Below are 26,557 nucleotides of genomic sequence, written 5' to 3'. Positions count from 1 at the left end.
AACCGTGGACTTGTTCAGTGAAGCCAATAAAGCACTTAATCCATACCTCCGATGACAATTTATAAAGACCATTAACCGGTGAAGCCATCAACAAGAAATTGCGGGACACGCGCGATCCTAGAGTTTTACGCCAAACAGCCTGGTTTATCTCCATTAGTAAACGGGTCACAATTCATTCACTGAAAAAGTCAATGTCTGATTAAACTGACAGAGAAGAGTACCGCCTTTCTGCTTGAGGTATGCGTAGTTTATCGATTGACCATGTGATCGGCAGGCTGCGCGTCTCTGTTCATTGACTCCTGACAATTTGAAACAAACAAATAAAGCTTTAGGATCTAATTAATAACAATGGTTAAAACATTAAAGGTTTGAGAGGGTATCTGTGGTCACGTGATCAGGACACTCCGAATTTTACGAAAATTTTGTAAAACTACATTACGTCAAATGAAAGAGCGACTGCTAGGTCGCAGTTTGTAGATGATCTAGTAAAAACAGTTAAAAGGGGCACTATTAGTTTTCATTTAAAAATTAGCAGGAGATCTACTCATACAAATCCGTTGAATGTCTCCTGTTCAGCGCCTTATCTCGTAAAAAAGCGAAGCAAACTCGTATATGAGGTCTGGATATGTGCTCTTGTTAATAGCATCGACGGTTTCCTTCCATTCTGACTCCTTCATAGCTAGAATAGATGTAATTTTTCCATTTGTGGTAGCCTGGAAACGAGCGAGTAAAGTTGATAACGGGAGCCTGGAGGCAGCGAGGAGGGACCATTCGTCTAGCGTACATGCACTGGTGTTCGCGACATCTCGCTTTCCTCGTTTATCGGAGAATTTAAGCGGGTTGCGAAATTGTTTTAGTTGCTAATTTCTTCATTTTTCTCCAATGAAAAGTTGTTAACAGCTTACTCTACAGTAGACTAGACTACATTTGTGGTTCGGTCCAAAACAGCCGAAAAAGAGAGACTGATTAAGTGTCAGCTTCTGAGCTAAATTTGGTAAGTTATCAAGTAAACAAACTTGTTGTATTACTTACATGTATTGTTTTTATTATGTACACCGCTTCAAACACTCGTTTTCTTCCGATTGTTGTGTAGTTTGTAGATAACACATGTTTACCAAACAGTTTGAGATCAGTTTGTAAGCGAAAACAACCGCGACCACGAAATGTTGATAAACTTATAAAGATTCATATGTCGTTCATGATAACCTTTTTGTAGTAAATAACACGAATGTTTACGTCTGTGATGCATGTTTAGACGAACATAAACTTGAAATGCTTCGTTTTTTTCAGAAAAAAGTTCACAATTTCTTTGCTAAGCATTTTGAAGAATCTCGACTTGATTGTATTTAGAAATGTTATTAAATTTCTCCTTTCCTTTCTTTCTCACGGTTGTTTAAAAGCTTTGTTAGCCATTCGCAACTGCTTTCATGATATATTCTTTATACTTTGTTTGATATAATTTTTCTTTGCCATGTGTTGATTAGAAAGAACAATTAAAGTTGAAATTGCGGATATCTTCACAGAAATTAGCATTATAAAGACAAACATAAGAAAATGGTGCGCAAAGGTGGGAGACAAGCTTAATCTCTCGTTTTAACTGTGCTTACATTAAACTTAATTATGATGAGAAATCAACTTGAGAAATTAGCAATTAAGAGAAACAGTTAAAGGAAACTACTTCAGTACCTCTCGAACTTCTTTCCTCCTTTGTAGGATCGTATGTCGTAGGTCCGAAATATTGAACCGAAAGGAGGACAAAAAGGCTACTCTCTTCTAAATTCCCTACTAACCACCAAACCCGTGCGAGACAACAACAATGACATCCTATTTGCGAACGCGTGCTCACTGGAGGCCGCACGGACAAAAAGGACTATTATTAGAGCTTAAGACTCAGGTTGTATGGGCATTATGCAATAGAGATTCACCGAAAGCTAAAAATTAACCTTTAAGTAGTTTGATCTCTGTCAATTCGGCGATTGAAAAAGCTCTTTGGAAGAACGTCTTGAGCGACTAAAGCGATGAGAAGGGTGAGGTTTATGCTCAAAGCAACATAGGGCGCTTGGTTTCTCCTCCCTTCCAGTGACTCAGAACAACCCCTTTGAAAACCTTGTACTGCCATGGCGGCTTGTTACCAAATACAAGTCACGGGAAGGATATAAGCAAAGCTCGCATGGAATTATTCCTGTATTTAGTATTTACCTTTTATTCTCTAGATGGGTTAACTAAATTTCTGATCATGTACATCAGTCAGTAAAACTTAACAAATAAATGGGTTGAGATGTTTTGATGTTTCAAAGAACATAATCAAGCAGATAATTCGAGCCTGAATAAAGGCCGATAGCAAAGCTGAAAGTGAGCATCGTCAACACGATTGTAATAAATATTTCCTGAGAGGTTGCTTGCCTTGGAGTTGGCTTTACTCATGATACTCGATACTGTAGACATCTAACAAAAACAATTTATATTCGTATCTCTGCATTTTATTTTTATGTCATGTTTATACTACAACAAACAAACAAAAGTCCTTTTCCTGTTCAGTCTAAATTTAAATACAACAGTTGCTAGATTTATGGTTTATTTTTTCTCTTCTCAGTTTTATTAGGAGGAATCTCCATCGTTTTCCTTTTATTTCACTAATATGTATCCCATGGTTTTAATGTGCTTGTCTCCTTTATCGGGATTAAAGGTAGCCTCATTACCACATGTGTTGGCCTTGTTAGCAGGATATCCTCCGGCACCAAAACCAATTCTGGAGTCGCAGTTACTGCAGTTTTCTTCATTGTTTCCAATAATACCGATTCTTGCTTTCGAACTCTGGCTCCTGTCACTAACTGCGTTGAACCCTTCTTTGTTACAGTAGGTCTGCAAAGATCCTTCAGAGCCAATCAATGTCTTCCACGTATCTCTACCCAGAGAGGTGTTTCGATGGCGGCCGTCAGCGATCAGAGAGTACAGTGAGGCGCCATTCTTGCTGATGGCCAGGAACTTGACAGTTTGATTGCCGATCCTCATGCCGAGGCAGATCTTGGAGAAGTTCGTGTTCCAATAAGTCGGTAACTTGGTTTGCTGGCTGTCAAACCCCGTCTCACCCCCAGGACGATTGAACTCGGTTTTGTTGCTCCAAAGTTTGGAATCGTAGTGAAACGTTGACTATAAAATAGAAAATACGAAGTCACCGCTTAAAATGTTTGCAAAAGACCTTATTAATTTTGCTGAATTCCGTTACTTGTTTTGTCAATCACGCTCAATTAAACGAGATGATGTCTGCCCCATGGCCCCAGGTTATTGGCCTTACCTTTGGGATGTAGCATGCTCCTTCTCATTCGTAATGTTTTTTTTTGTTGTTGTTGTTGTTGTTCCTTCGACTCAGAAAAAGCAGTCAGCCTTGCAGTTTCTTCAGTTATTTTAAAATATATGTTATTCACCAGCCGGAAGGTCCGCACTAAAAAAACAACTGTGCCCGAGGTGTTGAGTGCGGCCTCGGGCAGTCCGGTAGAGGGCACAGTTTTTTCCCAATTTGGTGTGACCTAGCTAGGCCGGTAAATTACATTTGTATTTTTTCTGCAAGAAAACAACGCTTACGCCTTGTAACAAGGCAAGATCGAAAAATTCCGCCCGCCCCCGGAACCAATTAGACTGCATGATTTACAGATTTCGTCCGGTCGCGCACTGAGAAAGAAATAATATCAGTTACAGACCAAGGTTGGCTTAGTGAAAACCACAACCTATTGTTGATTTTACCTTGTTACCATCAATTTTCATGACCAGCGTCCATCCTCCATCTCCGCATCCATCAATTCCGGTCATTTGACAGTAAACAGGGATTCTTCCAATGTCAGTTTGCAGCATGTACGCTTTATTCTCTTGAGTTCTGAATCAAAGATTGAAATGAAAGTTAGTTACAGATTTACCTCTTAAATATTAAATTATGGTATTATAATAAATTTATTATTATTATTATTATTATTATTATTATTATTATTATTTTTAATTAATTTTTTACTTTGATTACTCTTCAGTGATAAAGTAATGATAAAGTATTTTAATTCCTTTGATGATGACTGATATAGTTTAATCGATCTCTTTACTTTCTCTTAAAATTTGCATCTTTAAAAACTGTGAACCTGACGTAACTCCATAGTTAATGCAACGTTTCATGTTTATGTTTAATTAACAATTATTCCATGAGCGCTCGTTGGATAGAAGATGATAGATAGCCAACAAGACCGTCACGTCGAGATGGGTGGCGGGTTTTCAAGCAGTCAAGGGGTAGGGAGTGTCAAGGTCAACATAATTGATCCATGCGCTATAGGGATGGAACTGGCGGATTGTCAAGAAGGAGGGAGTGTCAAGGTAAAAAAATTGATGCATGCCCTATAAAAAGCAGTTTGACACTGAAAACGGGAGTGGCGAGATCAAACATTTGAATTACGGGGACATCACTTTCTCTCCTTTTTTGGTGAGTCAAAAGAGGCGTTGCTGGCAGAGTGGACAAGTCCAAATAAACACTGTATCATCCTCTTACTCCTCTTGGAGGGTTGTTAAGAGGAGGGGGGTGGGGAAGTCGAGGTCAACAAAATTGATCCATGCGCTATAAAAACCAGTTTGACACAGAAAAAAGGAGACCAAACATTTAAATTACGGGGACATCTCTTTCTCTCTTTCTTTGAAGAGTCAAAAGAAGCGTTGTTGGTAAACAAGGGTCAGCTTACGAAAATAAACACTGTATCATCCTCTTACAACGTCTTATTAGCAGCTGTCTAAAAGCCATCTAACTTACTTGTTTTTCAGGTAAATATCTCTGCAGGATGCAAAAAAATCGGGACCTGTAAAGAAATCAGATATTGTAGAGAAAAATCCAAGCCTAGCTTTATTATCTAGAGCAGGAAACTGATAGCCCGAGCCAATTGAATTTTTGCCACAAATCATTTCAACAAAATCCTCTCTTTAGTAAGTGGTGTTTCCTTGAAATCTATTGTGGGATTAGAAAACGTAAAATAAATATATACATTCGTTACCAAATTGAAAAAAAAAGAACTAAAAATATATTACTAATATATTAATAAGAATAATTGACTATTTGCCATTAAGCTGCAGTTCCCGAGCTTGTTTACCTTGATAACCCGGCTGATTGGAATAACTGACCTGGTATCTCCGTAACCGTCTGTAGGGAAAAGTTGGTGAAGGCTGACGCTGACATGGCCATACTGTGCTGCACAACTGATGAAGTCAAATTCTCCACATGAAGTGATGAACTAACAGGAGCTGGAACAGCAGCAGAAGTGGTAACACTGGAAGTAGCCGGAACAGTCGAGGGAGCTTGGACACCGGAAGCTAAGATGGCCGGGGTTGAGCATACAGCAAGCTCGTTCAGCTGCGAAGGCGCCGGAGCAGATGAAGCCAGAGGAACTGCGGCAAGGCTACGCGAGACCTCATTAGCCACTTTTGCTACCAGCGTCTCAAACAAATGAGGGGGCAATGCACTCTCAGCTGAGCTTGGCTGGACTGGTGAAGCTGACACTGTAGATAACGGAGAGTCATCACTGGACTGTTGAGCTGGGACGCTGGATTCAACCAGAGATTGGGTTGCGGCCGAGCTGGCCCGCACACTGGACCTTGGACTGGTACGGGCAGACGGGCCCCTGGTGGCTGCACAATGAGGGCAGGTTTTATGCTGGGCTTTAGGCATGTCAGAGCGCTCTGCAAATAAAACCAAAAACATTTTGGCAGAAACGGAACATGAAGGCCAAACAAAAGTAATTAAAAATACCTAGGAATCAGTAAGCAAGGAAATAAGCTGGTAGGGACCACCATGTCAAGCCGTACAGGCGACGAAGCAGCAGACCCAGAAAACCAGAAAAAAAAATCAAAGCTGACATAACTACATATGACCAGCAAGCATACCAAAAAACCTGGGATAACTCAATATCTCCAGTATAAAAAAAAAACCCTAGCCTAACTACATATGACTAGCCCAGGCCAATCAGCGCAACTACATGTGGCGAGAGGAAGTGAAAAAATGGGAATAAGTACATATCCCCATTCAAAATAAAGGCTAGCATAACTACATATAACTAGCCCAAAACAGATGATGCTCACAAAAGAAAAACACAACTACATGGGACTAGCCAGAGGAATAAACTAAAAGCATCCTAAAAGTAAAGGGAAGAAATTCGGTGGTAGCATAACTCCATATGACTAACCAAACAATCTGCCAACAAATAACTTAAACGAACACAAGGCTAACATAAACAAGTCAGCGAGGCACTAACACATGGCTTTCGAGTCACATGTTCTTTTTACGATCAACTGCTTCGAGAAGCGCGCCACGGTAACTACGGTACAGCAATCACTGACCCGAAACATTGAGGTGAACACTATCATCCAAATAAATCCTTATAAGCGCTTATTAAGACCGACGCCCGCCGAAGAAAGGGCAGAGCGTGGTAACAGGAAATGCCACGTGGAATTACATGACAAATGCCGACAACGAGGACTGAATATTCCTCGAAAAGTAACCGAATGCGGTTGTCAACGACAGGCTCGAAAACCCCATACCCTCACGAGAAAGATCGTCGATGTCAATTTCGAAAATAACAATATCTGGGCCAAATTCTGCGACGCGGGGATCGACGAGGGTGAAGGTCATTCGCCCACAAGTTCGGCAATGGACGCCGCCATTCCGTACAAGCGAACCGACGCCGTTCCTCGTTTGCCGCCCGTGCGCCAAAACCGACTCGCAAACGGTTAATAAAGCCGTTTCACAAAAAAGTGACCGAGAATAAGCTCGTTGGAACAACACCCGCCATCAAAAGGAGCGAGGAAAACGTCCGAGCGCGTAAGCTTATTGTAAACCAAAAAGTAAATGAAATGTGTATTCGAAACCCGCAATCGAGAGCGAGAGACAAATGATGGTGGCGACACAGAGGAGTGCAAATATGCGATCCCGAAAGGGGGAAAAAAGGAACTTACCTCGTAAAAAAGGCGAGATGTTCGCAGAGCGAGTGAATACAAACGAATGACGGCATGTAGCAAGGTCATATGCACATTACCCCAAACCTTAGATAGGGGCAGGGGCGGGGGAGAAGACTCCTCAAATTTTCGTATCAGAATCACCCAACAAAAATTGACGTCACATCCGGTCAAATTGGCGCCCAGCAGCCTGTCTCGGCGAAGTCGAATGATGGCGTCCGGGTCAGGCATGATTTCTTCGGATTTTTGAGCCATCAGTGTGTTTTTTGAACTGTTGCTATGGTTATTTGACTTGTTGATTTTCAATGAACCATAAGACTTCTGGATTTTTACAAATTTACCAACGACCACTAATCTGCATCATTGACAAGAAGGAAGTGGAACTATGTACAAGAAAAAGCTACATTATTAGGCAGCTGTTGCCAAATATGATCACAAAGACAAACAATGGATAAGTGGGCAATAGATTTTTAAATGCATGTAAGCCAGTTACCATTATTTGTAATACATAGATACTTATTAGTTTCAGTTGGAATTTCTGCCTACTCTAAATATGGACCACGCTCCTGTAAAACCCTCTCCCCTCCCCTCTCCTCCTACCTGTCCCATTGATATAAAAAAACATTTCACCTATAGTTATTCTTACAATTGTCTACTGTCACTGAACTGATGTGGGTTTTTGAATTGATTTTGTGGTTATTGAACTTTTGTTTTTTCATTGAATTGTATGGACCACGCTCCCATAAAACTCTCTCCCCTCCCCTCTCCTCTTATCTGTCCCATTGGAACAAAAAACCTTTCCCCTATAGTTATTCTTACAATTAAGGTCTACTGTCACTGAACTGATGTGTGGTTTTTGAACTGATTGTGTGGTTATTGAACTTTTGATTTTTCATTGAACTGAACAGAACTCAATATTCCTTGTCAAAATAAACTTTGAATTTCATTGGTTCAAAGGAGACAATGTTATTAGAAATTAATGTATGGAGCAATTTCTGCTACTAGATAACCTCCAGGAATTTGCAATATATTTTTACTTTATGTTCTCTTCCCCAACCTTGGACACAGAGAAAAAGACAATTCCACACCCTTAAATAATTGGCACCAACTAACATAACTGAAATAACTGGTGAATAATTATATGATGTACAAATGACATTGTAAGCCATAAGAGTTTTCAAAGTCTATTTGGCCTTCCACGCGTCCATTGATAACCCAAAGAGGACATCAAAACAAGGTAAGAACATCAGTCATGCCACTTGTCTGTGGCTTCTGGTATACTGGTTGTTCTTACCACAATTTGACGTCACATGTGCATAATTATAGTACAAATGTATAAAAAGCCTTAATCCATGAGCACCCAAGTGGTGAGAGTGCAGATGAGGTAAAGGGTGAAGGGGTTGTTTCTTTCAATACTTGAGAAATAATGTCATTCGCAATAATGCTATTTAATTTATTGTTTAAGATGGCTTGACATCAATAACTTTAACAACTGTCTCACACTAGCAATATGAACCAGGCCACGCAGATACATTTTCTCACTCAAGCCCCTTCTCAAGCCCGCACTTGCAGGACAACGTGATATGAATGCATTTCAGATAAGAGAATTACTATCAGTATTAATTAAACGTCACTTGCGTCTTTATTGAAGAACTACGAAGCACAAAACCGACTTATTACTCTAAAGCCCACATGCAAAGGTACTCACGTCGGCAGAAAAGAACTGGAAATAAAGATAACTACATTTACTCACCTCGAAGATTACGAGTCCCTTACAACGAAGACAATTGGAACAGCTTCAATGATACAGGCTTCCAACACTTCACTTCGAGTGATAATGAGGTTCCCGGCGTTAACACTGCAAACTGTGACTAACGATGTCTCCTCCATTATGTTGCACACGGGATAAGCTATTATAGTTTCAGCTTTCGAACGATTAGAAGCCACAAGAGCCAAAAGCCTGAATGCCACTCGTTTTGAGAGTGTGAAATTTTCGCCATGACACGACGCTTAGCTATCTCGTATTTTCCGTCAAAACAATAGAAAAATCACTTCTTTGGAAAACCCTTGCCCATGAAGTCGAAGCAATATCTTTACAAGATCTTTATATCCAAAGTTCACAATTCCTGATACCGATGCATGGCTCAAAAATCCGAAGAAATCATGCCTGACCCGGACGCCATCATTCGACTTCGCCGAGACAGGCTGCTGGGCGCCAATTTGATCGGATGTGACGTCAATTTTTGACGGATGATTCAGATACAAAAGAAGTGCCAGGCTGACCAGAGTGTTCTCCCCCGCCCCTGGATAGGTGATAAAATTCATTGCAATGTGGTTACTCCAGCCCTAGCCTGTCACACTTGTCACGCACTTAAGGCGATTACCTAATACAAGATATTCCTAAACCAGATGACAATCTGTCCATACCGAAAAATACCGTGAGAAAAACATAAAAATTCTATTTGCCTGCAAATATTTTCTTTACTTTTCAGCGTTTACCTTTATTACAGCGCGTTAAACTTGTCGAGAAACACGAACTCTTTGTAGTTGTCAAAAGCATGAATCTTTTCAAAGAGCTTACACGGATATGCAGCTTCACTTAGTATCCCTTCGCTGTATCCATGCAAAAGAGATCAAGTCGCTGAGATTTCTACTGATTCAATCGGGAAAATATGGGTAAATATATTTGAAAAAGGTAAAATCAATACGGTAAACTAAAGATTTTAAACTTTTTGCTCCCAACCAGTGTTGTGCAATACAAGGTCATACAATTACAACAGGAAGGTTTCTGCATATAATACTGTTGTCAGGCACTCACTTTCTTTAACATTTGAACCTTCAGCAGCTTTTCTTTTCCTTTTCATTTCCTGCAAATCAGACGAATGAAAAAGTGAGAGGAGACAAGGATTTGACAGGGGGACTAACCAGAACATTGAAGCAAAATACTTAAAATGTTGTCTCGTGTGTTCCCATGTGTAAACTGATATAGTCTCATCTGTTCGGATGTTCTGTGCCTCTACTTTTACAGAAATACCTAGTCTACCTACTGTTAAGGCGCCTTCAGGGAGCAAACGACAAATTAAATTTGGCAAACTCGTCTTGGCAAATAAAAAATGGTAGGAAAAGTGTTATTTCACATGGCAAACCCCTGAGATTTTTAAGACATTTCTCTGGATCCACAATTGCTATTTGTTGTTCAAAGTAATAATTACGTTTTATCTGTTTCTAACAACCGGCTTTGCTAACAAATTTGTTAACTGTTTATATTGCGACATTCACAAGCGCCAACCTGTATCTGCTCACCTCACGAATTGAAAAGTTCGTTTCCCGTGTAAAGACCCCGTCTCCAAAATGTGATGAATTCAAAACATGGCTTTGACATAGGATTTTAACTTATGCTTTCATTGTGTAAGGTCTGTAGGTGACAAAAACCCGAAAGCAGCTCTTATGAAGGAAACAATATTTTAAACTGTGTTTAACCCTTTCCCGCCCAAGAGTGCCATATGGCACAAGACGTAATAATGAGCTCAGTATTTGGTCAATTTGTGTGAAATTTGCACAACCAAAAGATCTTGGAAAGAGCTATAAATTGAAGGCATAAAATCATGCCCCCCTCCTATATGAGACTTGATTTACCACCCCTCAAACTTTTGGATTTTTTTCCTTTGTACGTTAAGAGTCCAGTTGATATTTTACAACAAGCAATGCACTGAGAGCTGTACATTAAGTTATAGTTTAGGGGGATACCCAGTATGTACAACGAATAGGAAAATTTTCAATGTTTTCTTCTTTCGTTGTGGACTTTTCTTACCCTAATATGTGACCACTTCCATCTCTGTTGGTGTGATTTACAGAACACCCCAGAAAATACCTTTTAAATGGTATATCACATGTGGTCTCCCAGTTCATAGTTAGCGATTTAGAAAAATTCGATATTTCCCTCGGGCGGGAAAGGGTTAACTAAACAGATTTTAAACGTGTTTAAGACTTGTTGTGAATCGGGCATTAGATTTTCAACAGTGCAAGATATTTTTTTTTATGAAAATTCGAGCCAATTTCTAGTCATATGATCAAGTACAAATTTGCAATTCAATATGCACGTTAACAGTTTGTTTTGTAAACTGAACCACTTGTCGACACACTTTAAGACTAGTCTCTCACTGCAATCTAGACATTTCCCTCTGGACTGGTCTTTACATATAAATATTAGTTTATGACTTGATTTCATGAAACACTTGTTCACGATCTCACCTCAATACCAGCCCCTTGCATTGTATACAGAAAAGTGCCTTCTCTAGTCACCAGATCCTCATCCGCGTCATCCTTGTCTATATCCAACAGTTCACAACTCGTCCCAGTCAACTGAAACGCTACGCAGCCACAAACTTTGGCGCAATGGCGAAAACACTCCACTGGGCTGTGCACGTTCACAGAGGCAATAGTATGCCTTACTATGGCAATATCTTTGGTGAAGATGTTGTAGGTGTACACTAGTGATGTTTTAACTTCGGTGCTGTTTAATGAGGTTGTCATTGAAAGCAGTAGTGCACCAATCACCACCAACTTGGCTACAAAGTCAGAAGTCATCTTAAACTGTAAAGTTTCAACCAGTTAGTTCATGGGAGCTGGTTTCTGTTGAGATAACGAGAGGCGTGGGGAGTTTACGTATTGTATTACTTAAATACCCCTAGATGGGATTCTCGAGTGGGGGTGGCGGTGGGGGGTGGATGCTGCTTAGAAATTTTGGCCAGTGAGGCTCAGTTCACCAAACCCTGATCCTATTTCAGACCAAAATATGTAATTTTCTGGTACTCTTTTTCAGTTGTCGCCTCTAAAATTCATACCCATTTACAGACTTGGTTTCTAGAATCCATACCCGTCACTGTGAAAGCCATAACCATTTTCATACTTTAAGACCACATACCTGAAAAACATTGTTATTTATAACGCAACTCTGACATTTTTGTAGAAAGGTTTAACCAAAATAAATAAAATCTGAACCGAGATCAATTGCTTTGGGCAATTGTAAACCACATTCCACACTATCAAACGCTTTTTTATTGTTAATATATCTCAACAAACCTTGAATGTTTTCTTTGATAGTCTTGATAGTGGATTCCGTTATGTCGAAACTAGAACAAACTGTTTTTCCGATAGAACTGTCTCTTATAACATATCCTGGCTGATTATGGTGAATGATATCAGGTCTTGCAGAAAATTACGTGTATTTGTCTACGTTTACAAGGGAGATTGAACGCCAATTTTCTGGACGTGAACGATCTTTTCCTTTTTTCTCAATAAGTGTAACGATAGCTTGTCTTTGAGGGAATGACATCTCACTTTTTTCGAAGCATTCGTAAACATGTTTAATAAAGCTGTCGTTGATTACAGACCAGACCGTTTTATAGCAATTTTATAGACTCTTTGTCTGTCCACAATTACAAGGGCATTGGCTGTAGTAGGCCTTATTTTTAGTTTACGTGAATTATATTACACCCATTTTTACTGCTTTTTCTTTTAAGCTTTGAAGGTGGGTTGGTAAAGGCTGCTGTTTTTTCTACTTGAAAGAAATATGTTGAGACATCAATGATATTTTAACGCGCGGAGCCCCAAAGCTAAAAGATTTTGGTAAACCCATCAGTGCGAGAAATTTTGGGTTAGTTATGACGTCACTTCCGTCCGACCGACGGACCGACTGACCGTCCGTACGCCCCTCTATGTAAGCCGATGTGAAATGAGATAGTTAAATCCGAGCTGTAAACCAGGTTATTTTCGGCGGAAAATGCATGGCCAACTGCGCTGCCGGCCGCGTTTGTTTGGCGGGAAATTGCATCTACAACTGCGTTTGAGAAAAAAAAATTTTGAAGACGACGTTTACGACAAAACACAAAGTAAATTTATAAATAAGTCTACAAACATGGAAAGCAAAGAAAGGGAGATAGAAAGAGATCGAGAAAACAGGCGACGAAGAAGCGAAGTTCGACGTAAAAGAAAGCGACTGAGAGCGCTAGCAAACACGCGAAACATGAGTGACGAACAAAGAGAGAAAGAACAGGGAAGGGCGCCGAAAAAAACCCATGTTGCACCACAGGGTTTGAGTGTCTGTTTTCACATTGGCTTACATAGATGAGCGTATGTGCTACAACCCGGGTTGTTTTTCGGCGGGAAAATACATGGTCAACTGCACTGCCGGCTGCGTTTGTTTGGCGGGACGTTGCATCGCCAACTACGTTTGAGAAAAAACAAAACAAAAAATAATTTGGAAGACGACAAGATACAAAGTGAATTTATGTGACCAACAGTAGGAGACAGAGCAACGCAACTAGCGGCGGGAGAACCAAATCGACTGGCACATATCATCAGAATCTTGAAGTGAAATCATTTTACTCCAATCCAGCGCGACGAAACGTTGGATTTTCCTCTTAAAGTGAAAGGTTTCGCTCACTTAAAGTTGTAAAACGAACGGAAAATCAAAAATGGAACAAAAGGACTGGTTATTCTCAGAAGAGGCGAGTATATTCATACAATTTTGCTGACAAAAGGTTGCCAGTTTGCTGTTTTGCAAAATATTGTTTTCTTGCAGTTTTGACACACCGTTAAACTTAAGCTAAAGGACGGTGCCTACTATTGTTACTGCGCATACGTTCTGCGCATCTCGAGATACTCGGGTTTCCTATGGGTAGTGCCAACTAATACAGGGATGTTTTTGCGCAGTTTAAAACTATACAGAGAAAACAGAACTTAGCAAATGCTTTTGGTATCTCAAAAGAAAATTGGGGGTAACCATGCATTTTTCAGAGATAATTAAGTTTCAAGTTAGGAAAAAATCCCATACATTGCTTTATATTTTGGCGCTTTTTAGAGATATTAGTGCTTAGTTATCTCTGAAAAATGCATGGTTACCCCCAATTTTCTTTTTGGATTCTCGTAGCCCTTGCTAAGATCTGCTTTTCCCGCATAGTCATAAACCGCACAAAAATACTTCGGTATTAGTAGGCACCGTCCTTAATAAATACTGCTAACTTCAGAGCAGTCTTTTGAGCTCAGTTTTCGGCCATGTTGATTATTTCCCTTGGAGTTTTATTTTCTGATCTCGTCCAATTTTAACGTTAAACAGCGGGAAAAAGAGCAATGCGACTTGCGCCGGAAGAAACAAATCTACTCTTTCAGCAGCTTTTAGAGGCGGCACTTCATAAACAGCGGCGGAATCTTGAAGAGAATATTATTTTACTCTAATCCGGCGCGATGAAACGTTGGATTTTTCCTCTTGAAGTGAAACTTAACGTTGTAAACGAACGAAACAATCAGCAATCGAATAAAAGTACTTGTTATTTTCCAAAGAGGCGAGTATATTCATGTGATTTTGTTGACAAAACTTTGCTGTTTTGCAATGATTAAGTTATTTTTTTCTTGTAGTGTTGACACTGCAACTTGTCTAACTTCAGAGCAGTTTTTTAGCTCATTTTTCGGTCCATGTTTCGCTATTTCCCTTGGAGTTTTATTTTCTAATCTCATCCCATTTGGTTCATTTAACAAAATTTGATTCCGAGCTAAAATAGTCAGTCAAACAAACCATTGGCATAAGCTAATGACAAATTTTTTCCCGCATATATTTCTAATTTCAGCTTTTATTTCTGACAATGTTGACAGAGAACAAACAAAAATACTTAAAACAGTAGGATATAACGGCAAAGATTAAGATGTGTGAGTAATTTTCACTGAAAGTCTTTTTAAAGAACGTTAAAAGCGTAAATAAAATTAAAGTGTGATTTCATTTTCATCTATACAAAGCTTACGCAAAACATTCATTCGCTTGTTTTTGTGATTTTTCAAAGATCGTTGTTTAGTTTATTTCTGTACTAATTGCTATGAATTATCACAGTTCTTTTTTTATTTATTACTCAAAGACATATTTGAAGTCTGTTTTTTGGTTAGTGTATCCATTCTCTCTGAGGTTTATAACGTACGGCCTTCTTGATAAGCAAAATTTACTAGACAGTGACAGTGCCGGTAGCGCGCGTTGACTGTTCACAAACCGGTTCGCCTGGCTCGATCATCTTAAATATTAAAAAGAATAATAAGAACAGAAAATATCATTTGGAGTCCATTTAAATTCTTTTTTTTTATAAAATGTTCTTAAAACTATCAAGGAAGTTCGTAAAACAGTCAGTAAAACACTCACCGAAGGCGCAAGCAAACCAACAAATTATTTAATTTTTTCGTAGCGTACGAAACAAACAAAACCGACGAGAACAGTTCCCATTACACACATGTAATTAAGAGACAATACAAGTTTAATTCAGGAGCAAACTAACAACGATAAAACCAAATGTTAGGCATGAATTAATTATTCCTACCGCTTGGAAATCACACGAACATAGATCGATAAAAATAGCAATCGGTGGATCCAAAGAAGGAACTTGCGAAGTAATTTCTTCCTGCTCCTTCCTCCCATCAAAAGGAAACTTTCATGCTTGGTTATCGTTCGTTAAAAGCACTTGGACGCCATGACCAATTTCGGTTTCTCAACCAAACAAAATAAAATCAATCCGATCTAAGTCTTTAGCAGTTTGACAAAAATAATCTTTTGCTGTTTCTTGTAAGAGACACGAAAATTAACCTTTAGGAATTTCTTTCCTAGCTGCAGCACTTGATTTACATGTATTTGTACCACTGTATTTGTGACCAATTTTGGTTATGGCGATCTTAGGGAGAAAACCACTTAACCTCTACGCGTAGATTAGAAGGAGAAAATGTTAAGATTTAATCTGCAAGAACTTCAAAATGAGATCTCTTAGGACAGTGAAGAATTAGCCTGTTTTTTTTTTCCGTAAGAGAAGATGAAGCTGTCAAAGGAAGATGCTGAAGACATTAAATTTGAACGAGTTCACCGCATACCAGCTCGGAAGAAAAACCAGAGATCTGCGAAACCAAGGCCTGTTATGGTCACGTTTAGCTGTTACCAAGATAAAGAGTTCATTTGATCATACGTAAAGAATCTAAAAGGCACTAGAATTGGACTTTCACACGATTATCCTTGGAAAGTTGTACCCCGTTTTGAAAAAAAAACGAAGCAGTAAAAGCAATAAGCCTTCTTTAAGGTAAATAAACTAGTAATTAATGGTCAAGTCTACAGTGGAGTGTTAAGAGAAAACCTTCCATATTACGAAGAAAATTATTAGTAGCAACCCAGCAGATTGAGAGCTGTAGCCACATCATTAAATGAGTATACAGATCGACGACTAAGTCTATTGTTTAAAATATTGTTTGTTTTGTCCTTCGACTAATTACTGAGTAGCGCCAATGTATATCAGACTGTTAAACCTTTTACACTAATAAACGTCAGAAATTATTAATTATGCACGTTCTTTATTTCTCCCCTGTATTTTTCTTTTCAGTAGTTTTCCGATAGTTCATAATTTGAACTGCTCCAATATTTAGGTTAAAGGAAAATTTTATGCGAGTCAGCTTTATGATGTGGGAAACCGCCTCGTTTATTTCGCGAATAAAAAGTGAGGCGTGTGAGAGCGTCACCGGAACATCTGGCAAAACTGTTTTTGAGAGATTAGTGAACAGCAGCACGTTTATCTTCCATTTTTAGGTCTGTTGTGTATTTCCTCAAATTTTCTACTTAGGCTAGTTTACGGTAAGCTTAAAAAAAATTCTTCACCAAGTGAAATCGCAAACGGCAAATCGCAGGATTTGCAAATGGCGGAAAGATCGATTCTACCGTTTGTGCTTGCCATTTTCAGGCTAAGCCGACACAATGTCTCTTTTAAGTGGCTGAATTAGAAAGTAAATGTCAAAGAAGCAAAATCTTCGTCCTTGAAGCAATGATATTTTTACTTGATTCAATGATGATTCATTGCTTTCAAGACCCCAGAGTTGCCTGCGCAACTTCTGTTTCTTGTGCGGGTAAGCAGAAAGTTTAATATTTAAATTTGTAGCAATGTTTCCACAACGTTTTATTTCCTAGTTTAGCTAGATCCTAGGCATGCAGGCAAATATCTTTAGTCGCGTACAAACTTTAACTTGTACTTGTCAACAGACGACTGCAATCGTTCTTCCACTTTATGAAGAATGAGCAGGTTGCGAGTAACAGTTGCTTTCGAAGTCAAAGGTTTTCACTGTCACTGACAATCTGATAACTCTGCTCAAAACGTAACTGAATTTTTGCGCCTAATCTACTCCGGTAATTATCCAAACCACACTGAAGCAACAGGCCAGACTTGATAGGAAAAGCCCATGCTCTTTTAAATCTTAGTTACACAAACAAAAATTGTCTCGCGAACACTGCTTCTTTTTAGGTCGCATAGCCAGGAAGTGTTTCACTGGCATGCATAAATTACATTAGAGAAAGAGAAGTTGCAAAGTTTTAACTTGAGAAATAAGCAATAAAGAAAAACAAAAGGATTCTACTTACCTCTTGAACTTCTTTCCTTTATATGATCTTATGCGCCTGTGACAGATGTCCTTAAATTTAGCAAAAATTAGCACTGGATCAGTACGAGACATGACTCAGCAGGCTAGTACTGATTGCCAACCTTTATAATTATTATTTTACTGGTAATTATGAACTTTAATATTTTTCTAATGAGAAACATCCCAGTTTATCATTCTGTGTACATTGATAACAGCCATAAACGTTTCAAATTTAACTTTTTTAATTGCACACAGCAAAATTAAAGACAAAAATAATGGGTTGAAGGAACCAAACAACGACTTGAGTTTAAAATATTCATGCCCTCTCAATTTGTGTCTGCCGGCTTTGATCATTCGTCCGGCAGTTTTAATAAACAGACATTGTTAGCACCCTTTTGAAAAGTTCTTGTGGATGTATGTCATGTATTTTGTCAGTCCGTGATCGGCACAGACAGATTCGAAAAAAAAATCCGAGTTCTCCTAACAAGAGTCAAATCTATTAAAGACCTTCCGATTACAAGTTCGGATGCTCTACCACTGAGCTACAGGGGACTTGTGGCTCGTGACGTCACTCGTTCCCAGGACAAAAGAAAAAAAATTTACACAAAGCAAGCCATGATAAAATTTTCCAAAAAAATAAGTAACCTTCATCCAGTGGGTAGATTATTATCCAGCTGTTAAGATACGCTCCAACTAATCATTTTATACACTGAGTAGCGACTTATCCTTGGATTAAATTCATCCGCTCTTTACTCAACTGGTGCCAGCCAAGTAAAATCCTTTACTGACCTGGATCTGGTCTGCAAATGTCGATTCCGCTGCAACCCGATAAAATAAACTGCACAAAAAGCTCTTCAGTGGCTCCACATGTAAATTCTTTGATTTTAATTTTTTTTTCAGTAGTTATTTACACAGGAACAGAGGGAGTCTTTTCAATTCGTTTTAGAATCCTTGTGTAAAAAACTAGTCGTTTTATAATCTCGTATCCTGATCTCAGTCGGCTCGAGAATGCCGCGTGACCGTGGGAAATCTGGGTACGAGATTAGTCGTTTTAATACTCCAACTTCTTTTCCGAGTCGCTTCCTGGTATGAAATTAAATTAAACTCGGCAGTATACGGCGTCACTTCGACTGAATTCGTGCAATATTTCTCATTATTATTATTATTATTATTATTATTATTATTAAAATTATTATATATTATTGTTGTTACTATTATTATTGTTATTGTTATTGTTATTATTATTATTATGGCAGTTGTAAAAACTTATGTACGCCATAAGTTATACATAGACTGGGGCGTTAAACGTGGCCCAAACTACGTGTATTGAATTATTATCATTATTATTATTATTATTATTATTATTATTATTATTATTATTATTATGCGCAGTAAAAATATCTGTATGCACAGTATAAGAAAGCACCACAGGGCGCGTAGCGTAACCTGTGAGCCAAGCGAAGCTTAAAATAGCACGTGAATAAATTAATAAATTATATATACATATATAAAAAATATTAAATATATAAAAATATATAAAAGTCATAGTCTAACAAGATGCCTGCTATACTGGCATTACGCGAGATGCCGTGGTTGATTCATTTATTCCAACTGTGTGCTTCGCAGATTTATAAAACCATCCTTGCTAATGGAATAGTTTGAGTCACGAAGATCGCGTTACGTTGTTTCCCTTGTGTGACGCTACTCAGGGTTTCAAGGGAAATTGCGGGAATTCCATTGCGATAACGTAAGCTTCTCAATGACCTCTTTTCTGTCTGCAATTGTGGTCTAAGACTGTCAAAGAAAGCACGATTCCTTCGCCAGGAACTCTCCATTTTCCACCGTTTTAGATGTCGAGTGCTTCTTAGAAGTTATTCTTTTGATTTACCGCTTCAAAATGGTGAAATTTCCGTTTGAAAATGGCACACTTGAGTCCAGAACATGTTAACAATATGGCGCCACAATTTCATCCAGCTTTAATGGATAAATCAAATGATACGTTGACGTCACACAGGTAGGGGTGAGTGGGTCCCCTCCCTCGCGATAGAAGCGACAAGAATAGATTTTGATTGGTCTGCTGTCGTTGAAGACAATCAGAACAATACATCCCGAGTAGGAGAGGGGAGAGTTTAATGAACAAGATGCCTGCTATACTGGCATTACGCGTGATGCTGGGGCTGATTCATTTATTCCAACTGTATGCTTCGCCGATTGATAAAACTATCCTTGCTAATGGAATAGTTTGAGTCACGACGATCGCGTTACGTTGTTTCCCTTGCGTTACGCTACTCAGGGTTTCAAGGGAAATTGCGGGAATTCCATTGCGATAACGTAAGCTTCTCAATGACCTCTTTTCAGTCTCGCGTCGTGGTCTAAGACTGTCAAACAAAGCATGATTCCTTCGCCAGGAATTTACCAATTTCCACCGTTTTAAATGTTGGGTGGTTCTTAGAAGTTATTCTTTCGATTTGCCGCTTCAAAATGGTGAAATTTCCGTTTGAAAACGGCACACTTGAGTCCAGAACATGTTAACAACATGGGGCCAAATTTAATCTGTTTTTAATAAATAGATCAAATGATGCATTGACGTCACACAGGTAGGGGTGAGTGGGTCCCCTCCCTCGTGATATAAGCGACAAGAATGGATTTTGATTGGCCTACTTCTGTTGAAGACAATCAGAACAATACACCCCGAGTAGGAGAGGGGTGAGTTTAATGAATAAATTAATGTACCGATTTGTAGCTACGAGGAAGAAAAAAAAAAAAGAAATCGACCCGTTTTTAGACACGGTATGCCCCCTCAGGGCATCCCGCGTAATAAATTAATGTACCGATTTGTAGCTACGAGGAAGAAAAAAAAAAAGAAATCGACCCTTTTTTAGACACGGTATGCCCCCTCAGGGCATCCCGCGTAAAAATATCGATTATTATGAGGTTGCATTATTATTATTATTATTATTATCATCATCACAGGGGCGGGGGAGAAGACTCGTCAAATTTTTGTATCAGAATCATCCAACAAAAGTTGACGTCACATCCGGTCAAATTGGCGCCCAGCGCGAAGTCGAATGATGGCGTCCGGGTCAGGCATGATTTCTTCGGATTTTTGAGCCATCAGTATCAGGAATTGTGAACTGCGGATATGAAAGATGTTGTCAAGATATTGCTTCGACTTCGTGAGTAAGGGTTTTCCAAAGAAGTGATTTTTTCTATTGTTTTGACGGAAAATACGAGACAGCTAAGCGTCGTGTCATGGCGAAAATTTCACACTCTCAAAACGAGTGGCGTTCAGACTTTTGGCTCTTGTGGCTTCTGATCGTTCGAAAGCTGAAATTTTAATACCCTATCCCGTGTGCAACATAATGGAGAAGACATCGTCAGTCATAGTTTGCAGTGTTAACATCGGGAACCTAATTATCTCTCGACGTGAAGTATTGGAAGCCTGTATCATTGAAGCTGTTCGTTGTAACGGACTCGTAATCTTCGAGGTGAGTAAATGTAGTTATCTTCATTTCCAGTTCTTTTCTGCCGACGTGAGTACCTTTACATGTGGGCTTTAGAGTAATAAGTCGGTTTTGTGCTTCGTAGCTCTTTAATAAAGACGCAAGTGAGGTTTAATTAATAAATAGTACAGTAATTCTCTTATCTGAAATGCATTCATATCATGTTGTCCTGCAAGTGCGGGCTTGAGGAGGGGCTTGAGTAAGAAAATGTATCTGCGTGGCCTGGTTCATATTTCTAGCGGAGACAGTTGTTAAAGTTATTGATGTCAAGCCATCTTAAACAATAAATTAAATAGCATTATTGCGAATGACATTTCTGAAGTATTGAAATAAACAACCCCTTCACCCTTTACTTTATCTGCACTCTCACCACTTGCATGGTGCTCATGGGTTAAGGCTTTTTATTAAAAACTGGATCATGGTAAAATGTGATTCAAACGATTTGATTGGCTTAGCTGCCATGGTATATGAGCCATTATACCATGCCCGAGGAATAGAGACCATTAATTGTCTTCTAATTGTTCTTGCAAAGCGAAATCAGCAAAATCTACCAATATTTCTTGATTGTTTTTAATAAAACAATCATTCCACTCACGCTTGTTGGATATGAAATGGTTAAAGCCAACTCGGCGCTATGCACCTCTTTGGCTATCTATCATCTCATATCCAACGCGCGCTTGTGGAATAATTGTTAATTATACATTTGTACTATAACTATGCACATGTGACGTCAAATTGTAGTAAGAACAAACAGTATGCCACAAGCCACAGACAAGTGGCATGACTGATGTTCTTACCTTGTTTTGATGTCCTCTTTGGGTTATCAAAGGACACATGGAAAGCCAAATGGACTTTGAAAACTCTTTATGGCTGACAAATTATGTCATTATTTATTTACCGGTTATTTCAGTTATGTTAGTTGGTGCCAGATATTTAAGGGTGGGGAATTGTCTTTTTCTCTGTGTCCAAGGTTGGGAAGAGAACATAAAGTAAAAAAATATTGCGAAATATTCCTGGAGGTTATCTAGCAGCAGAAATTGACCCATATGTTAAGTTCTATTACAACCCACCCATCAATTTTCGCATGATTTTATTGGCTACTTTACGTCACATGGTGCAAATTCACAGGACGGTTATCACGCAATAACCTCCGCCTGCGTTGATATTTGCCCTCCTATTATTTCCATTGAAAAGAAACAAAGCCAGCGGAAAAAAGCCAGCTCAAGAGTTTCACCTTTTCATCTTTATTATTAACGTTATATTACCATGGTTTAGAATTTTCCTTACCTAGATGAAATTTTTAAGGATTTAATGTTTTTAATTTTTAATAGTTTTGGTGTGATGATTGAATTCTTTGAATTGAACTAATATGAAATTTACAAGCAGGCATCTCATTTGCATCCTTGACAAGCATGAAGGAGAGAAAGTTTACAACACATCACCTATAGTTTTTCTTACATTTAAGGTCTACCCTCCCTGAACTGGTGTGTGTTTTTTGAACTGTTGCTATGGTTATTTGACTTGTTGATTTTCAATGAACCATAGGACTTATAGATTTTTACAAATTTACCAATGGGCCACTAATCTGCATCATTGACAAGAAGGAAGTGGAAATATGTACAAGAAAAAGCTACATTATTGGGCAGCTGTTGCCAAATATGATTACAAAGACAAACAATGGATAAGTGGGCAATAGATTTAAATGCATGCAAGCCTGTTACCATTATTTGTAATACATAGATACTTATTAGTTTCACTTGTACTTTCTGCCTACTCTAAATATGGACCATGCTCCCATAAAACCCTCTCCCCTCCCCTCTTATCTGTCCCATTGGAATAAAAAAACCTTTCACCTATAGTTATTCTTTCAATAATTTTTGAGGTCTACTGTCACTGAACTGATGTGTGGTTTGTGAACTGATTGTGTGGTTATTGAACTTTTGATTGTTCATTGAATTGAACAGACTTCAATATTCGTTGTCAAAATGAACTTTGAATTTCATTGGTTCAAAGGAGACAATGTCATTAGAACTTAATGTATGCTAGATAACCTCCAGGAATTAGCAATATTTTTTTATTTTATGTTCTCTTCCCCAACCTTGGACACAGAGAAAAAGACAATTCCCCACCCTTAAATATTTGGCACCAACTAACATATCTGAAATAACTGGTAAATAAATAATGACATTGTCAGCCATAAAGAGTTTTCAAAGTCCATTTGGCCTTCCATGTGTCCTTTGATAACCCAAAGAGGACATCAAAACAAGGTAAGAACATCAGTCATGCCACTTGTCTGTGGCTCGTGGCATACTGTTTGTTCTTTTGACGTCACGTGCACAATTATAGTACAAATGTATAAAAAGCCTTAACCCATGAGCACCAAACAAGTGATGAGAGTGCAGATGAAGTAAAGGGTGAAGGGGTTGTTTCTTTCAATACTTCAGAAATGTCATTCGCAATTTGCTATTTAACTTACTGTTTAAGATGGTTTGACATCAATAACTTTAACAACTGTCTCACACTAGCAATATGAACCAGGCGACATAGATACATTTTCTTACTCAAGCCCCTCATCAAGCCCGCACTTGCAGGACAACATGATATGAATGCATTTCAGATAAGAGAACAAGATGCCCTTAATCAGCATTACACGGAATGCTTAATGTAGCCTCATTTATTCCCCATGATATGTTTCGCAGATATTTAAAAACTATCTTCCCTTCTAATAAGATTAAATTTAAAGATACAGTTTTTTCGCTTATTTTTATAGTCAACTGTATCCTCCCTTCGCAACTGAAATAATTGAATGGTTTTATTCAGAAAGATTGCCTGATATTTTATAGTTGTGTTACTGGGAATCATACCGGGAATAACTCTGCAATGATGTCATGACCCCGCTGAAGTGGTCTGGCTTACTTCGCTTTGAATTATTTGATCTGTTTGTAAAAGCGTAGTTTCTTCGCTGTGAACTCTCCCAATTTCCACCGTTTCAACTTTCGAGTACTACCTAGAAGTTATTATTTCGATTTACCGCTCGAAAAACGTTTGTTTTCTTTCTGAAAACGGCAGATCAGAGTCTTAAATTCAGACATGTGGCTGCCATTGAACAAAAACAACTTTTCCAAATGATGATTTGCTTTGACGTCACACAAGTAGAGATGAGTGGGTCCCCTCCCTCATGATATATGCACCGATAATGGATTTTGATTGGGCCGCTTTTGTCCAATACAATCAAAACAATAGATCCCTTCTGGGAGAGGGAAGAATTTAATCTAGGTTTAATGAATAAAGCAAATGATGATTTGACGTCACCCAGGAACTGAGGAAGGAATGAGTGGGTCCCCTCTCTCGTGATATGTGCATGAAAAATAGATTTTTATTGGGCCGCTTCTGTTGAAGACAATCAGAATAATACATCCCGACTAGGGGAGGACATATTTTAATGCATAAATTAATGTGCACATTTGTGGCTAACGACGAAGATACCCGACTCAAACCTAGACACGGCCTGCCCTGCGGGCACTCCGTGTAATTACTGTACTATTTATTAATTAAACCTCACTTGCGTCTTTATTAAAGAACTACGAAGCACAAAACCGACTAACTACTCTAAAGCCCACATGTAAAGGTACTCACGTCGGCAGAAAAGAACTGGAAATGAAGATAACTACATTTACTCACCTCGAAGGTTACGAGTCCGCTACAACGAACAGCTTCAATGATACAGGCTTCCAATACTTCACGTCGAGAGATAATTAGGTTCCCGATGTTAACACTGCAAACTATGACTGACGATGTTTCCTCCATTATGTTGCACACGGGATAGGGTATTAAAATTTCAGCTTTCGAACGATCAGAAGCCACAAGAGCCAAAAGTCTGAACGCCACTCGTTTTGAGAGTGTGAAATTTCCGCCATGACACGACGCTTAGCTGTCTCGTATTTTCCGTCAAAACAATAGAAAAAATTACTCCTTTGGAAAACCTTTGCTCATGAAGTCGTAGCAATATCTTTACAACATCTTTCATATCCACAGTTCACAATTCCTGATACTGATGGCTCAAAAATCCGAAGAAATCATGCCTGACCAGGACGCCATCATTCGACTTCGCGGAGACAGGCTGCTGGGCGCCAATTTGACCGGATGTGACGTCAACTTTTGTTGGATGATTCTGATACAAAAAAAGTGCCAGGCTGTATGGAGTGTTCCCCCCCGCCCCTGCATTATCATCATCATCATCACTATTATTATTATTATTATTATTATTATTATTATTATTATTAGTATTATTATTATGTATCTAGTAGATTTTATTCTTTTAAATAATAAAGTTATCGTTATTATTGTTATTATTATTATTATATTTAAATAAAAATAATATCTTTCTTTATTATAATATTCCAAGCAAAATTGATATTTACAAGTTAAAAGTAGAAAAAAGAGCTATTAAAACCTATTTACAATTCAATATTTAAAATTCATTTCGATTAAAAAAAGCGACTATTTCCAAGCACAACAGAGCTATTTTCAAGCACATTTTTTTAACAATAGTAAGACTAAAATTTTGATGAAATAAAAAAAGTTGTTAAAAAGATCCTAAAATACTAATTTACAACGTCACGCCATCATTCACTTTCTAAAATTAGCGGAGACACGCTTGGCTAGCGTTTAAGCGGCAGTCATCAATGAAATCCCCAAATGGAATTTTGTGGAAAGGTGTCCTGGAGCCTCTTACACATGTGTCAGTACCGACCTTAAAATCTCAAAAGAAAGCAATGTTCTAATCCAAGTGATAGTAATGTGATAAGGTTCCTCATTCTTTTCTGAGAGCTTCTCGGCTAGGCGTTTGAGAAAGCAATTGCAGTCGGCTCCTATCCCACCGTTGGTTCCAAAAACTAGGGGAGTGAAAGATCCCATTTCAACGTCCAGCACCCTCTGTTGGTACTTCCGCTTACTTATCATTATTATTATTATTATTATTATTATTATTATTATTATTATTATTATTATTATTATTATTATTATTATTTTTATATGGCTAAGGCTAGTGGCCGATATAACGCGGGACTGATTGGTTAAGGGCGAGATCATAGCAGGACATTTTATGCGACCATGTTTTGCTTTTTGTCGAAATTGAATCATACATCTGTTAAATTTAAAGAAATCAGGATTAGTAATCCTTATTGCAGGTTAGTCAGATCTAATTTGTATGTACGTTGTTAGATCTACGGGCGGAGTTCAAACTTAAGCTGAACTTATGACCTGGCAGCAAACGTTGAGAAAATCATTTGTGATTTTTTCACCATCCAAGTGTATATTATTCAATACGAACTCACACAATGACCGGCTACCAGTTGGCTTGATAGCTTAGTTGGTAGAGCACAGCACTGGTACATATTTGGCAAAGCTGAAAGTAATCATTGTCACCGCGCTTTCAATGGGTATTTCCCGAGTTGTTGCTTGCCTTGGAGTTGGTTCTCCTTTTCTGGATGAGCACAAACTTACTGTAAACACTTTAAAACATAACTTTTACAATTTACAACAGAATTGTCGTCCACGGTTACTTGCAGGAACATTTAATAAACAAAACCAGTGTATATTCTTATCCCTGCATGTTATTTTTATGGGAAGGATATAAGCAAAGCTCGAGTGGGATTAAT

General features: G+C 38.5%; 2 protein-coding genes across 2 annotated transcripts; both read right to left on the bottom strand.

Moving 5' to 3' along the window:
• Positions 1 to 2,410: 2,410 nt before the first annotated feature.
• Positions 2,411 to 5,941, bottom strand: LOC146463720 (uncharacterized). Its single transcript, XM_085084254.1, has 4 exons — positions 5,146 to 5,941; positions 4,781 to 4,826; positions 3,742 to 3,871; positions 2,411 to 3,150 (listed from the first exon to the last, which is right to left on the bottom strand). Exons 1-4 carry the CDS (start codon positions 5,720 to 5,722, stop codon positions 2,626 to 2,628), a joined length of 1,278 nt encoding a protein of 425 aa, XP_084940380.1. The 5' UTR covers positions 5,723 to 5,941; the 3' UTR covers positions 2,411 to 2,625.
• LOC146463719 (uncharacterized) lies at positions 5,402 to 17,476 on the bottom strand. The gene is made up of 4 exons (XM_085084270.1): positions 17,396 to 17,476; positions 11,224 to 11,604; positions 5,950 to 9,839; positions 5,402 to 5,483 (listed from the first exon to the last, which is right to left on the bottom strand). Exons 2-3 carry the CDS (start codon positions 11,557 to 11,559, stop codon positions 9,744 to 9,746), a joined length of 432 nt encoding a protein of 143 aa, XP_084940396.1. The 5' UTR covers positions 11,560 to 11,604; positions 17,396 to 17,476; the 3' UTR covers positions 5,402 to 5,483; positions 5,950 to 9,743.
• Between the last annotated feature and the right edge of the window lie 9,081 nt (positions 17,477 to 26,557).

This window comes from Pavona decussata, unplaced genomic scaffold (assembly GCF_977016875.1).
Source record: "Pavona decussata unplaced genomic scaffold, jaPavDecu1.1 SCAFFOLD_175, whole genome shotgun sequence".
NCBI lineage: Eukaryota > Metazoa > Cnidaria > Anthozoa > Scleractinia > Agariciidae > Pavona > Pavona decussata.
Note: the sequence above shows the minus strand (reverse complement) of the source record. Positions and strands in the feature narration are given on the sequence as shown.

Coding starts and splice junctions, on each gene's coding strand:
- LOC146463720 (XM_085084254.1), bottom strand. CDS start 5,722: ATGTTTTTGGTTTTATTTGCAGAGCGCTCTGACATGCCTAAAGCCCAG. Junction 4,827..5,145: donor GACGGTTACGGAGATACCAG/GTCAGTTATTCC, acceptor ATTTCTTTACAG/GTCCCGATTTTTTTGCATCC. Junction 3,872..4,780: donor GATATTTACCTGAAAAACAA/GTAAGTTAGATG, acceptor TCTTTGATTCAG/AACTCAAGAGAATAAAGCGT.
- LOC146463719 (XM_085084270.1), bottom strand. CDS start 11,559: ATGACTTCTGACTTTGTAGCCAAGTTGGTGGTGATTGGTGCACTACTG. Junction 9,840..11,223: donor TGCAAGGGGCTGGTATTGAG/GTGAGATCGTGA, acceptor TCTGATTTGCAG/GAAATGAAAAGGAAAAGAAA.